Source organism: Theropithecus gelada, chromosome 3, assembly GCF_003255815.1.
Source record: "Theropithecus gelada isolate Dixy chromosome 3, Tgel_1.0, whole genome shotgun sequence".
NCBI lineage: Eukaryota > Metazoa > Chordata > Mammalia > Primates > Cercopithecidae > Theropithecus > Theropithecus gelada.
The window spans coordinates 109,964,234-109,978,125 of record NC_037670.1 but is presented as its reverse complement, the minus strand read 5'-3'; the positions used below and the strand labels follow the sequence as shown (position 1 = coordinate 109,978,125).

Below are 13,892 nucleotides of genomic sequence, written 5' to 3'. Positions count from 1 at the left end.
ACGGAGTCTTGCTCTGTCACCCAGGCTGGAGTGCAGTGGCCGGATCTCAGCTCACTGCAAGCTCCGCCTCCTGGGTTTATGCCATTCTCCTGCCTCAGCCTCCCGAGTAGCTGGGACTACAGGCGCCCGCCACCTCGCCCAGCTAGGTTTTTTTTTTTTTGTATTTTTAGTAGAGACGGGGTTTCACCGTGTTAGCCAGGATGGTCTCGATCTCCTGACCTCGTGATCCGCCTGTCTCGGCCTCCCAAAGTGCTGGGATTGCAGGCTTGAGCCACCGTGCCCGGCCAAGGCATTTAATTCTTAAGTCCTTCCAAGTGTTGTATTTTTAAAATTGGCATTATACAATATTACTCAGCTCCTAAATCAACTTATTTTAGTTTAATATGACTTTGAAAACAATCCTGTTTCAAAATCTAAAGGTCTCCAGCTGAATGTAATTCGATTTTCCAAAGATTATAATGAAATACCAATTAAGTTTTATCAACATGGACTTCTACTGAATGCTTTACAAGTGAACGTCATGTTCATTATAATGCAGTATCAATCACATATATTATTAAAATCATCTTTGTGTAATTCCTTTGATCAATACAAATTTACTTAATTAACACCACTGATAAGGAATTATGCTAGGTGCTATATAGAATATAAAGTAAGTACAATAGAAAACCTGCATTCTGGTAAATTCCTTTTACATACAAATAAGGCCAATGCAAATCAATATGAATAAGTGCTACAGAAATGGTACAAATGGTCTTATGTTCATAAGAAGAAAAGTTACTTTTTTGTCTAGTAGAAAGCACACACAGATTCTGGAAGTGTTGAGAGATAAGCTAAGGCCAATTTTTGAAAGATCTACCTGATTTAATCAAGCTATGAAGCATGAACTTTATTAAATCGTGGAAGGACACTGAAGACTTCTGGGAGTGCAGGATGCAAGCTTCAAAATATTCTAAAAGAGGACTGTGGCAATGATTATATAACTCAGATCATAATGTGCAAAAAACCAGGAACAGATAGGTTAAGAGGTTCTTCCAATAGTTCAACTAAGAAAACCAGGGGATAGTCCGGGCACAGTGGCTCACACCTGTAATTCCAGCACTTTGGGAGGCCAAGGTGGGCGGATCACCTGAGTTAAGGAGTTCAAGACCAGCTGGCCAACATGGTAAAACCCTGTCCCTACTAAAAATACAAAAATTAGCCAGGTGTGGTGGCGGGTGCCTGTAATCGCAGCTACTTGGGAGGCTGAGACAGGGGGATTGCTTTAACCCAGGAGAGGCAGAGGTTTCAGGGAGCTAAAACCGCACCATTGCACTCCAGCCTGGGCAACAAGAGCAAAACTCCATCTCAAAAAAAAAAAAGAAAAGAAAACCAGGGGATAGTATTAGAAATAGAAAGGCAAAGATAGAAACATCAGAAAGACATTGTAATACTCAGTGACCGAAATGAAGTACAAAGGTAGAAATAAGAAAGACCAAGATTTATAGCTTAGAAGACTGGATTAAAAAAAGCAGAAGAGCTACTTGGGGGTGGAAGATGGACAGCTCTGTTTGAGACATTACAGCAGACAGCACACAGTATATAAAAAACAGCTGGAGATTTTTCTTAAGTATTAAAAAAAAAACCTATCTTTTGATGTGTCACATTTTCTAACTTACTCAAAGCACAGTCTAAATTTTGAGTGTACTTTGACCTCACAAAACCACAGTATCTGAGTAAATGAATTCCTTAGGATGACGTCAATAAGAATATAGTTTATAATTATATATGTATAGAAATAGATGAATTAAAACACATATAAAATTTGTTACACACTTACAGATTTTATAGCAGTTACTTTGCTTCTCAGACTTTCAGTGAGCCTCTCATTTTCTTCTTCACAGGCACTATACCCACTATTAGCATAGCCATAGTTCCCATAGCTGCCAGGAGGTACTCCTTCACCTGCAAGGATCAGAGTCACAAAGGGGATTGTAGAGAAGCCACTTTCGAAACATTGATAGTTAGGAAAGAACTGAAAAAGACCCCTGGTGGGCGTTGCAAACCACATATGTCTCTAATATTCATACTCCAGATGAATTTAAAAAATAAATAACCAAACAGAGATCAGATCAATTCTTTCCATTACCCTCTGTTAACCAAAGAAGATTCAGTTCAGTTCATTTTAATACACATTTCTGGACTGCTTATTGATTGCCCAGAAGATACAAAAATAGGTACTAATACACAAGGATATTCAGGATACATTCCCTGCTCCAGAGAAACATATAGTTTAATAAAAGTTCTAAAAGCAGTAACATCATCTACTGCTAACATTGAAGAAGCATGGCTATGAAGAGGAAGGGAAAAGTGGTTAATACAGCAGGAGGGGAGCTCATAGCAGTGAGGGTCCTTTACTGGCATCTCTTTCTCTTAAACAGACAGTTGGACAGGAAAGAGCCAAAGCAGGGAGGGGGCAAATTGAAGCTCTAGGAAAGAGATGGAATAACTCATGCAGAATGTTAGCTGAGAGTCAAGAGGGAGATTCATTTATTCTTCAACATATATTTGAAGAAGTACCATGTATCAGATACATTGTTCTTTCTAGGTGCTACTTTTATGGAACTCTAAGGGATAAGAATGTCCACCACCCTGCCTAATGTAGTACTTCACAGTCATCAGGCTATCAAACAACAGATGGAGTGGGCCTTAGACAGTGAATACGTACATAAATATGTTGGGCGATTGAGAGGGAACGGCATAGTTCAGGGGGTTAGTTAACTACACTTTTTTTTTTAATATAATTGTTGCCATCAATTTTCTCAGTAAAGGGAGAAAACGGGCTAACTGCTGAAGAATGGATGATCATTCAGAATATACAGTAAGGAGAATGAATGGAAGAAAGGGACCGGGACTGCACAGGATTACTAAAGATAAAACAAACTTGTTTGAGGCAATATACTATGGTGGCTTCAATCCTCCCAGGTGTGTGGTTTTTTTCCTACAGAAGAATCATCGGCCTGAGTTAGTCCAGGAGAAGTTGGATGGTTGGACTAATCTGTAGTTGGAAGTTTATAGTATCGGGGTTGCAGAAAAACAGAGCCCCAAGAGGTTGAGACTGCCTGCCAAAAGAGTGGTTGAAGATCTGGATTATGGGGATTAGACTGGACAGATATTGAAGTAGATTCAACAGTGGCTCGAGAATGTGGGGAAAAGGATGATATCGAAACTAAAGGTTTCAGAGCCTGCTGGGCACAGCAGCTCACGCCTATAATCCCAGCTACTCCGGAAGCTGAGGGAGGCAGGATCACTTGAGGCCAGGAACTTGACACCAGCCCGGGCAACACAGCAAGGCTGCATCTATTAAAAACAAACAAAACTAGAGGTCTCCATATGCTCAATGAGCGATGCAGCAGCAATGACAGGAGGTAACAGCACTGATCACTGAAGGACAGTCAAGGTGAGTATAGGAAGTTCTTTCAAGGCACAACACAAATTTCATTTTCCCTATAAAGCAAAACTCTCACTGATTTCTTACAGCTCTGATTGTATGTAACATTAATATTGCACTCTGTACAGTACTATAAGGGCAGAGACTAAGTTTGTTTGACTCAAGACTGTACGTCCCCCCATAAACCTACAAACACATACACACTGTAAGGTACACTCAATGAATACACGATGTGAACTAATTAATGAAAAGAATCTGAGTTCACTGTTATTGAACTTTGAATGTGCACACCTTTGTCCAGAATGGAGTCATATGCTTCTCTGAAGGCAAAGACAGTATCTCATGCTTCTATATCCTCCCTGTACCTAATGAGTACTTTATATGCAGCAGATACCTATGCAATCTCCACCACCACAAAAACCACAACAAAATATTGGAGAAGTATTTTCCAAACAGAAGAGAGTTGTACTATCTGAATTTTCCTGCTGACACACTATCCATGACACACTATCCATGAAGCTCTCCACATGTGTTATTATAAAAGAACTCAAGGAGTGGGCATATTTTTCCCCCCAGTCAACAATTAAAGTTACCATTTAAAAACGCATTCCTACTCTATTAATCAATGATACTCTGTGCAAACTGTAGTTTAATAAGGGCCAAGATACTTAAAGAAAAGAATAATGTCTTCTTATTTTGTGTGGCTGAGGTTCTGAGTATACAACATTTACCCAGTAAGTAATTACTGACTGGTTGAATGGAAACATTTGACAACTTCACCAAGGAATTCATTCTAAATTTTTTCTTTCCTATTTTCTTTCCTTTGTTTAGTTGCTTTTGCCTATCTTAATTTTAATTTTAGAGTTCTTCCATGCTGTTCCATTTATTCAAAGTGATATTCTTGTTGTATTTATTGCCAAAAATATATCAATGCACATTTCTATTAAAGAGTTGATCTTCCCTCAAACTATGACCCATCCCAAATACAATGAAAAAAGTAAAAAACAAATAAAATGCTAGAATTGCTATTCCAAACAGAGCCACTTCCCTTCTGGTGGTGTACTGCTATGAAAAGTTGTAAAAAAGCTAGTGATTACTGAAGATCATCCTCAGCCTTTGTTTATTTAGATAAACGCTACTTCTTTTGGATGGGTTCTATCAGTAAGCTAACAAAACCAGTTACAGATTCATGTGAAGTGTGGCAACTTCTGCCTACAGATATCTATCAGATTCACTATGATCCCAAATTTAAAATTTCAGGTCAATATACATTCATACTTTAAAAATAAGAAAAGAAATTTTTTTTTTTTTTAAAAGAGTAGGTAGTGGGTTCTAAATTAGTGAAATTCTAATTTAACTGGCTGAGCTGAGGTCCAGGAAACAATACTTTAAAAATTTCCCAGGGGATTCTAATGTACAGTCAGGGCTGAGAATCATTACTCAAGTCACTTTCCTGTAATTTAACATGGCACACTGCAGCAGAAAAATGCTCAAAAGGGCCTAGGGGCCTACTGATGAAATCCAAACTCTTTGGCCTCGCATGTGAAGATCTCCACAGTGTGATCCCGCATCACTTACTTCACCCAAACTGGTTTAATCATAATCCCTTATTTCTTTTTAGTTCCTCCTATCTGGAACCCACTTCTCCTACTCTCCATTATTCAAGGTCTACTTCAAATTCCTATGTCTCCACAAAATACACAAGGATCTTCTCCACAAAGTACACAGTAATCTGTCTCTGAAATCTCTGAGACCATCCCTTGTATGTAGAACCTATCTGGTATTTGGATGTATAGCGACTACTTTGTACTATAACTTATCTTTGCACATATTTCTACTCTCCAACTAGACTGGAAGCTTTGGGGATCGCAAACCGGGCAACAAACAACTGTATACCTAGAGCTTACTCAAGCACACAATAAATCTTTTTTTGTCATTAATGATGATGAACAAGAAAAACATTTGGACATATAAAACCAAACTTACTCAAAATTCTTTCTTTTTTTTTTTCTCATCAATTTACCTGGCCCCACTTTCTATGATCCAAGTATTCATAAAAACTTCATTAAAAAAAACAAAAAACTTTTTCATACTACAATTTATTAATAAATAAACAAGTCTATGGTTATTGGCAACTTTCATTATATCTGACACATTGGGGAATTTGTTTTTCTTTCTTCATTCTTATAATGACTGAGAAAGGTAACACTATCTTTTTTCAAAAGTTTCATTTATTTTCTGAAGTATATTGCACTCTTAATTTAGCAGGGTCTTCTTTAAAAAAAATAAAAATAAAAAATAAATCGTGTCCTAAGAGAAAGCTTCAGAATCAGAAAATGCTGTTCTAGTAGCTGTGCGTTACTATAAGGGCCCATTAAAATTCCTTGGGTCTAACTTATTCTTGCTGATGAGCCACTTTACTAACCCCAAAGGTAAAGATCAAATGTTAAGTCGCCAAACCTTATCACGTTCTACTGCCTTAACCGTGGCACAAGGTTCAGATTAAGAAATCGCCTTTGACCCAGAAGTTACAGTTCCAGGACCTTTAACAATAATGACACGTACATTTATTTACCTTTGTAACTCACTGTTACCAGACTAACGACCACTACTACTAGTGTGTTTTGCGTGCAACCACCCACTCTTCAAATTCCACTTCTGAAGAAACTAAGATCCAGGGCCAGTAGAGGAACAGAAACCGGAGTCGGGCTTTGGAAAACATAGCAGTGTCCATAACCACGCTCAGGCAATAACACTAAAACACTCGACCACTGAGATGCCACCTGTACACACCCACCCCCAGTCCACTACTTTCTCTAGCCTACCATCCAAACTTGAATCTGACTCAGACTTAAGGAAACTCCAAGGACCTGGGACAAATGGTGTGTTTCCACTCGACTTGGCCCACAAAGATCCCCTCTAGACAGCCTGTTTTTTGGACCAAATGCCAGGAACAGAAGACAGGTTCGATTTCTTTCCGCGCCCAGCATGGCCGGTTCTAGGGCCCCGAACTTCGAACCTCAGCCCTCTTCTTACCCAGGCCTGCACGCCTCATCCTGCCAGAGGAGAGAGAGAAAAGGCGGGCGCGGGGGGTTGGGTGAGTAGGAAAGAGCTGTGACCCCGACCGCGTCTTCAGTACCAGGGCCGGGCGAAACACCAACTTCTTCCCCTAAAGCGCCACGACATCAGTGTAGTCTAAACACCGCGCCTGCTGATGGCGTCACCAGGGCGCTCATTGGAGCCCTGGGAAGAAGGTTGAATGGCATTCTGGGAAATGTAGTTCACCGACGCATAACGTGTTGTTGAGGGCGTGTTGTGAGCCAGGTTCCAGGGGCGGCCGGGGCTTCCGGTAAAGGGGGCGGCTTCTACTGCTGCTCCGACAACGTTCCAGCTGCTCCGCTCGCAGCTCCAGGTAGCTGCTTTCAGTTTGTTAACCACCAAGATTAACCCAGCAGATCTGCTCCTCCCGACCCACAAGAGGGTGGTTGGGGTATCTCTCCTGATTCAGCCTCGTACTCCCTCTCACCTCCAGAGGCAGTTGAGGGAAAGTTAGACAAAACTTTGTTCAGGTTTCTCAGTTTACAAACAAGTAATCCGACACCCACAGAAGTAACCGATTTGTGCCTCGTAGTATCCGGTAAAGGAGAGAAAACCAGGTGCTTTTGAGTAGGACTTCTGCTCAGATAAGAGCCAACTAGGAAAGGCGCTGGGTCTCGTCGGAGGCACTGAATAATTTGTGAATAGTTAGTTCCCTGTTACTGCATCTGTTGTACTTCTAGAAGGAACCAAGACTTTTAGTTGTTATAGGGACCAAAGGACCCCTAAACTGCCTCCCACTTAACTTTTTACACAAGGCAGTGTGCCAGTTTAGGGGTTTAAAAGCTTGCTGGCGAGTTGGAGGTGTTACTGGTATCGGGGTTAATCCTAGAATTTCATTTTATCTCACAGGATTATTTATCGTGAGAATACGATGAAATCATGGTTTTTGAAGGAAAAAAAAAAACCTGATACACAGGAGGCCATCAAAATCCACTGGGTGTCTGCGGTTTTGTTGTTGCTGCTGTATATATGGCAGTGGAATCGTCTCCACACTAGAGTTTCCGAATATGTGATCTCTGATCACTTAGCGTTTCCTCATAGTTTCCCAGGACATTATTAACATTGACTATAACAGTGGCATAAGTCTCTGCGTTAAGTTGCTTTGGTAAAAAACACACGAAAACAATTTTTGATAAGAGTTATTAACCTGGGAAGGAAGCTTTATCCAATAGTGTTTTGATAGAAAAAAATCGCCATTTTCTAAAAGCAATGGAATTAACTGAGCATAATATCAGGGACAATTATTACAAATAAAAGATGAAGATTCAATAAAAGAAATGATAGCTAGATATCCCTTTATGAGTTAAAATCTGTGACGTCCTCTGGTTAAAAAAATTGCATATTATATAATTAAAACATGTTTAAAAATTGTCTTACTGAAAGTTTGCTGATAGAAATGTAGAAACCGTTATTTTTGAATATATGTTAATATTTACCAGAACTAACCATTTAGATACATAAAATATACTCTTTCCTTTAAACGATAGGAAGACATAAGAATGAAATGTAGTTACAAGGAAAACATATAATGTGCTAAGAATATAACTGAAGTAAGGCAAAGCTAGTTCATATTGAAGTTGTTACCTAAAAAATCCAAATTATTGTTTTCAGTTACCATTGCCAGTATCGAATTTGGATAATCTCATCTGAAAAAAAATTTGCACTCAAAAGATGAGGCAGGAAAAATGAATTTAATGTGCAGAAAAAGAATTATTCAATGTGACCATAGTTGATATTAGCGATCAGGGGAATAATTTTCACTTTTCTCGTTGTGCTTTTTCCTTTTTAAATTAAAATACTTAACTTTTCTTACTGATTGAAGGCAAATAAAGTTCATAGAGATGAATAGCATTTAGAACCTCTTCTCTATTCTTGTAGGATAGTCTCACAGAAAATTTCTAATGTTTGTAGGTCTCTAGGAGACAAAGGACTAAAAATTACCTAAAATAATATTAAGTATCCCTTCTAGTAACTACAAAAGCAAGAATATAAGCAGGAAATGTCTGAATTGAGGTGCAAAATTGGAACTTTTCTTTCTCCTATCTGTCTGCTTCCTGCCTGCCCATTTGTCCTACCTTTTCCCCGTAGGACAAGTCCAATCCAAGGGGAAAAGAGCATACCAAGCTCTCAAAACTGGTTCAATAAACATGAACAAAATTTCCAATCATGAAGCAAATTCAGTATCTTGGGCATCATATTTGAACTGTCACAAAATGTAAACTAGAAACAAAAAGCTCTTGATTTACAAACAAGCTATGGAATAAAGTTGATTTCTAAGTTGGTTGCTTGGTATTTAAAGCACATTTTCCCTGAAGACTGAAATGATGGTCAGGTTCCTAACTCAGCCCAGAAAACACATGGCTATTAGAGTTACTATGCTGGCCAATCAAAATCTGTGTAACCCATAGGACAGCAGAAATACTGCGTATTTTCAAGACCAATAGAAGAAAAATAATGTTGTAATACTTGTGATAAAATAAAGCCATGCCATTGAAGAAGAAATAGAGTGCTAAAAAATTATTTTGGTTATTCATGTTTGAGAAAGAATGAGTTTTACTTAAAAGTTTTAAGAATGCAAAGAATATTTTCAAGGAGTTTCCAAAAAGTCACCAATTTGGTCTTTCTTTTCCATAATTTGGGAATATTACTGGCACTGATGGCAGGCTTCTCAGTCATAGTAAGTAAAAATTAGGCACACAATTCCAACCTTAAAGTCTTCAGCAGAGCCAGACACATAATTTGTGGGGCTCGGGGCAAATGAAAATGTTGTGCCTCTAGTTCAGAAAACGGGAAAAGTTCAATTAAAGGTATTAAGATAGAAAACTTTTCTTTCTTCTGTAATCTCCCTACCATCCTTCCTCTCCTCCCCACACCAACTTGTCATGGTGTTTTTATTTGCTATTTAATATTCTTCTGAGTAAAGAAAAACATAAACTATTAGCATTAATTTTACCCTTGATCTTTATATTGTGCAATGACAGTTTTAAATGCAAACATAAGAGCACGCTACTCGTGAAATCACTAAAATTACACATTTTGTATTTTGTACTTTGATATGGTTTGGATATTTGTCCCAACTAAACTTCATGTTGAAATGTAATCCCCAGTGTTGGAAGTAAGTCCTGATGGGAAATGTTTGCATCGTGGAGGCAGATCCCACATGAACAGCTTAGCACCATCCCCTTGAGTGAATTCACACGAGATCTGATGTCTAAAAGTATGTGGCACCACCTCCTGTCTCTCTTGGTCCCACTCTCACCATATAACCTGCCCTCTCCCACTTCATCTTCTGCTATGAGTAAGAGCTCCCTGAGGCATTACCAGAAGCTAAGTAGATGCTGGCAGTATGCTTCCTGTACCGTCTGCAGAACCATGTGTCAATTAAACCTCTTTTCCTTATAAATTACCCAGTCTCAGGTATGTCTTTATAAAAATGCAAGAATGGCCTAAATAGATACCTCACACCTGAATCCGTATTTCATTCTTAACCATGACAGAGCAGTCAAAACACTGCATCAAAACTAAGTCAACTGTTTTTATTTCATGTCTTGATAGGCACATATTCTACAAACATTCTACCTTCAGCCTGCTGATGAGTTAGGAGGGACTTAAAAGAAAGAGAGCAAGGGGTTGCCTTATCTATTCTTTTCCTTCTGTGCCATCATTTTTAATACAATTGGCTAATACAACAATGTAAGATAAAAAAGCATGTGATAGGGTTCCTTGGTCATTTTCTTCTTTCTGTGGAAGAAGTTCTGGTTCAAGCAGAACACGTGGCCTTTTGGGGCTGTCAGTGTCCATACTTATTCTGACACAAACTTAACACGCCTTGTACTCTCTTTGAGTGTTTCTGAACTGCCATGCATCATTGGTCCACTGGCATTCTGTGTTCCTGGGTCACTGCAAATGTAATATTCAAATGAAGTGGCAAAGAACAATGAAAATGCCTATTGTACATATCTGCTGCAATCATGGGTATTTTCTCTTGTTCCGTAAGACTTTATGTACAAAACTTAAGGCCAAAGGTAAAATTATTAAGAATTTCAAGACAGTGACCACAGAGCATTAAACCAAGCTTGGGGGCCTTCTGATCAAGGAACCTTATGCAACTGCAAAAGTTGCATGCCCCTGAACCTTGCCCTGGTCTTCAGAAAGAAATATTCAAAGGAAATAGGGCCATAACTGGTAGAGAAAAAGGAGTGAATGAGTGAATACAGAGGACATATATATCCACAGATAGAATTAAAGTAAAACATTTAAATTGGGCAGTGAAATTCACAGGGAAGCAAGAGAGTAGAGTATACAGGTACTGCCCCAAGAGAAAGGAAAGAAGAAAGGGAAGAGGTGGTAAGTTGCACACTTCTCTCAAACCACTGACCAAGCCACTTTCTGTCTAAAGTAAGTTATTATTGTGATTGATGAGCCATAGATGAGTAAAACTCTAGTGTGTATATGCAGTAAGAAAAACTGTCCTCAAGGTGGGCATGATGCCAGCAAAACTGAGTGATGGGGCATGACTTAAGGGATGAGGCTTTTTCTGTGTTTCATGGCAAGATGTTTCACTCTTCCAGCAATTCTAATGTATTACTAAGTTCTCATTCTGGGAAATGATTCCTTCCTCAATATCAGTTAATCAGTAGCTGTGATTTTTTTTTTTTTTTGGTCTGAATATCCGGCCCCACAGCAGAACAGTACTATAAAGCTAAATTTTAAAATGAGTACTTTGCATAGGTTGCCCTTTTAATATTCCAATTTTGAAGACATCTTTGACATTTCTAAAACATTATTTTAGATTAAAGAAGATAGGTTTAATTTTGATTGCCTAGAATATGTCGGTGTTGTATGTTTTAAAATTCTCTGCATTATCTATCATTCAAGACTAATTTAGTCAAGTTGATAGTCATTTTATTTTAATAGCATTTATTATTCAATAAGTATATCGAATTATCATAGTGATACATTTAAACTACAAAATGAAAAATGAAGTATACAACTTAGTTTTATTCCTACAGCACCGTTAGACACTTTGACAGACATGTTATTTCTCCACTACTGACTTGTTTTTTTTCCCCACTGGTGATTAGTTGAGTTTATATCATAGACAAAACACTTCAATATGTTATTCAGATATTAAAATATGCTATCCATTTTTATGTAGTAGACATTCGCTTCACCTAATTTTCCTGTTTTACTAAAGGTAGTGGTCTCATGACTTTGATTTCTAGAATCAGGCCAAGACACTGTCACAGATGTATGCAAGTCATCTCATTTTGATTTGCCTTGGCTGTTGACACAGAAGCACTCCTTGGAGCCCAAATGATCCAGTTTTCTCACCTTGTGTGTTAACCATAATCCCACACTCAGCTGAAAAGATCCAATTTTTATATCTTTAGTATTTTTGTTTTTTTTCTTATAGGTTGAATTTAACTGCTTCGGAATATCAGACAGCATTAAAATGATTTAATTATTGTATCAAGAATCGTTATTATTTTACATCTACATTCCAGGAGGATAGAATCTGGTATATCCTTTAAAATACATTTGTGCTTGAGTAAAGTTTTCCTGTAACTAATTTATACTGACTTCCTCTTCTTGATTTACTTTATGGGACATCTATATCAGGATATATAGATTGCATTACTTTGCTCACTCATGGGCAGGAATTCTGAAATCAGATATGTGCTTCAGATTTTAATGTACTAGAGCATTTTATTAATTTAAAATTCTTCTCTAGCAAGGTTTTGCTTTTTTCTTTTCCACAGGGAAACCATTTCTGATGGCACAAAACTTGAGTCATAATGTATAATCTTTGCAGTTATAAAATAAATGCTATCTTTGTTTTATGGTTTACTCACCTGTAAAAGCTGTTTATTGCCAAATAGAAGACACTATGGATCTAATTAATTCTCTTGCTGAAGTGCTTTCCTCACTAAAAATCTCTATTAATAGGCCCCCTCCTCCAAGATCAAAAAGGCAGTTTGATCACTGTTAGCAAGGAGTTATGTGGAAATAAGAATTGTTACAGGGAGAATTAGAAAACTGGTTTTATAGGAGCAGAGGGGAGAGAATTTGCCACCACTGCTCTGGCTGCTCAAACTTTATTAAAGTATTAATATGGCACTTTTGGACACTTAGCTTGGATGCCTCATTCTAGGCCAGTGCGAATTTTATGGCTCAGTTAGAAAACTTTGCAAAGAGAAAAAAATGTTTTTAAATAATAATATGTGACATTAATATTCATGCTTATACAATCTTATGAAATCTGGGCTTGCTTGCTTGCTGGCCGGCCTGCCTTCCTTCTCTCTCCTTCCTTCCTTCCTTCCTTCCTTCCTTCCTTCCTTCCTTTCTTCCTTCCTTCTTTCCTTCCTTCCTTCCTTTCTTTTTTCTTCCAAGTGCCACCCACAGAATATTTATCTAGTGCCTTAACACTGTATTATAAAGAATTTAAAAAAACAAAGCAAAACAAAACAAAAAAACGAGTTGCAAAGAGGCTTTTCTTCCCTACCAGATCATGAATGTCCTCCCTTATCCCAAGTGAAAGAGTTAAGTAGATGGGTCATCAAGTATGTCATCATAGTACTCTACTATTCTAATGGGTGAGGGTTAACTTTACTGATGAAAGAAACAGCCTGACAGACTCTAATGCTAGTGAAATAATGGAGTAGCTTGTCAGAGTATATTGAGACATCTCTTTATCTAGAAGTCCTTAAGACAAGGTTAGTTCAATTTTGCTCAATATTCTGTTTGACTTAAGAGTTACTCACACCCATGCCTCAGCAGAAGTTGTCAGTCTCTATTAATATCAACACTTGTTCCTTCTTCTTCATTCCAAAGCCAGCTTAGTGACCTGTTAAGAAGATGGCACCACGATTGTAATGCAATGAATGGATGTGGGAGAAATGAGACAGACAGTGAGTAGCCACATGTCATTTATCTGCAGATGCTACTGACATCCTGTTTATCACTCTAGGCCTGCCTCCTTTCTTCACTTCCAATAACGTATTTCTACCATTTCTTTGGACATTCCTGTTTAGATATGTCACCATAATCTCAAACTCAATAATTTTCACTCCTAAACCAGCTTGCCTTCATGGGTTTCTTTTTATCCATGTTAAAAATACCATTAAGGCCCAAAGCCTCTGGGTTTTTTTGGATTTTTTTCTACTTTGCCTATTACAACAACCCATCTGCAAAGCCCTATTGACACTTCATTTGAAATATCATTTTTGTCCTCTTTCTTTCCATTCCAAAACTAACAATATTAATACAAATTTCAAATACCTTAAATCTTACCAGAGCTTCTTGACTTCCTTGTTCTCAGGTCCATTTTCCCCAAACACACCAGATTAAAATTTCAAGAACT

General features: G+C 38.1%; 1 protein-coding gene across 6 annotated transcripts in view; it reads right to left on the bottom strand.

Annotated features, from left to right (window-relative positions):
- BET1 (Bet1 golgi vesicular membrane trafficking protein) overlaps positions 1-6,647 on the bottom strand; it is a 45,606-nt gene extending 38,959 nt beyond the window's left edge. For 4 of the 6 annotated variants that reach the window (XR_003118653.1, XR_003118654.1, XM_025380245.1 and 1 more), the window contains exons 1-2: positions 6,467-6,647; positions 1,820-1,944 (exon numbers count right to left, since the gene is read on the bottom strand). Coding sequence is in view for 3 of the 6 variants with exons in the window: in XM_025380245.1 (XP_025236030.1) it covers positions 1,820-1,944; positions 6,467-6,485 (144 nt within the window). In the remaining 3 variants the exon portion in view is untranslated. Of the gene's footprint in view, positions 1-1,813; positions 1,945-6,466 lie in introns of all 6 variants that reach the window. The other 2 variants (XR_003118655.1, XM_025380244.1) reach the window with 2 other exon arrangements.
- Positions 6,648-13,892: the final 7,245 nt, after the last annotated feature.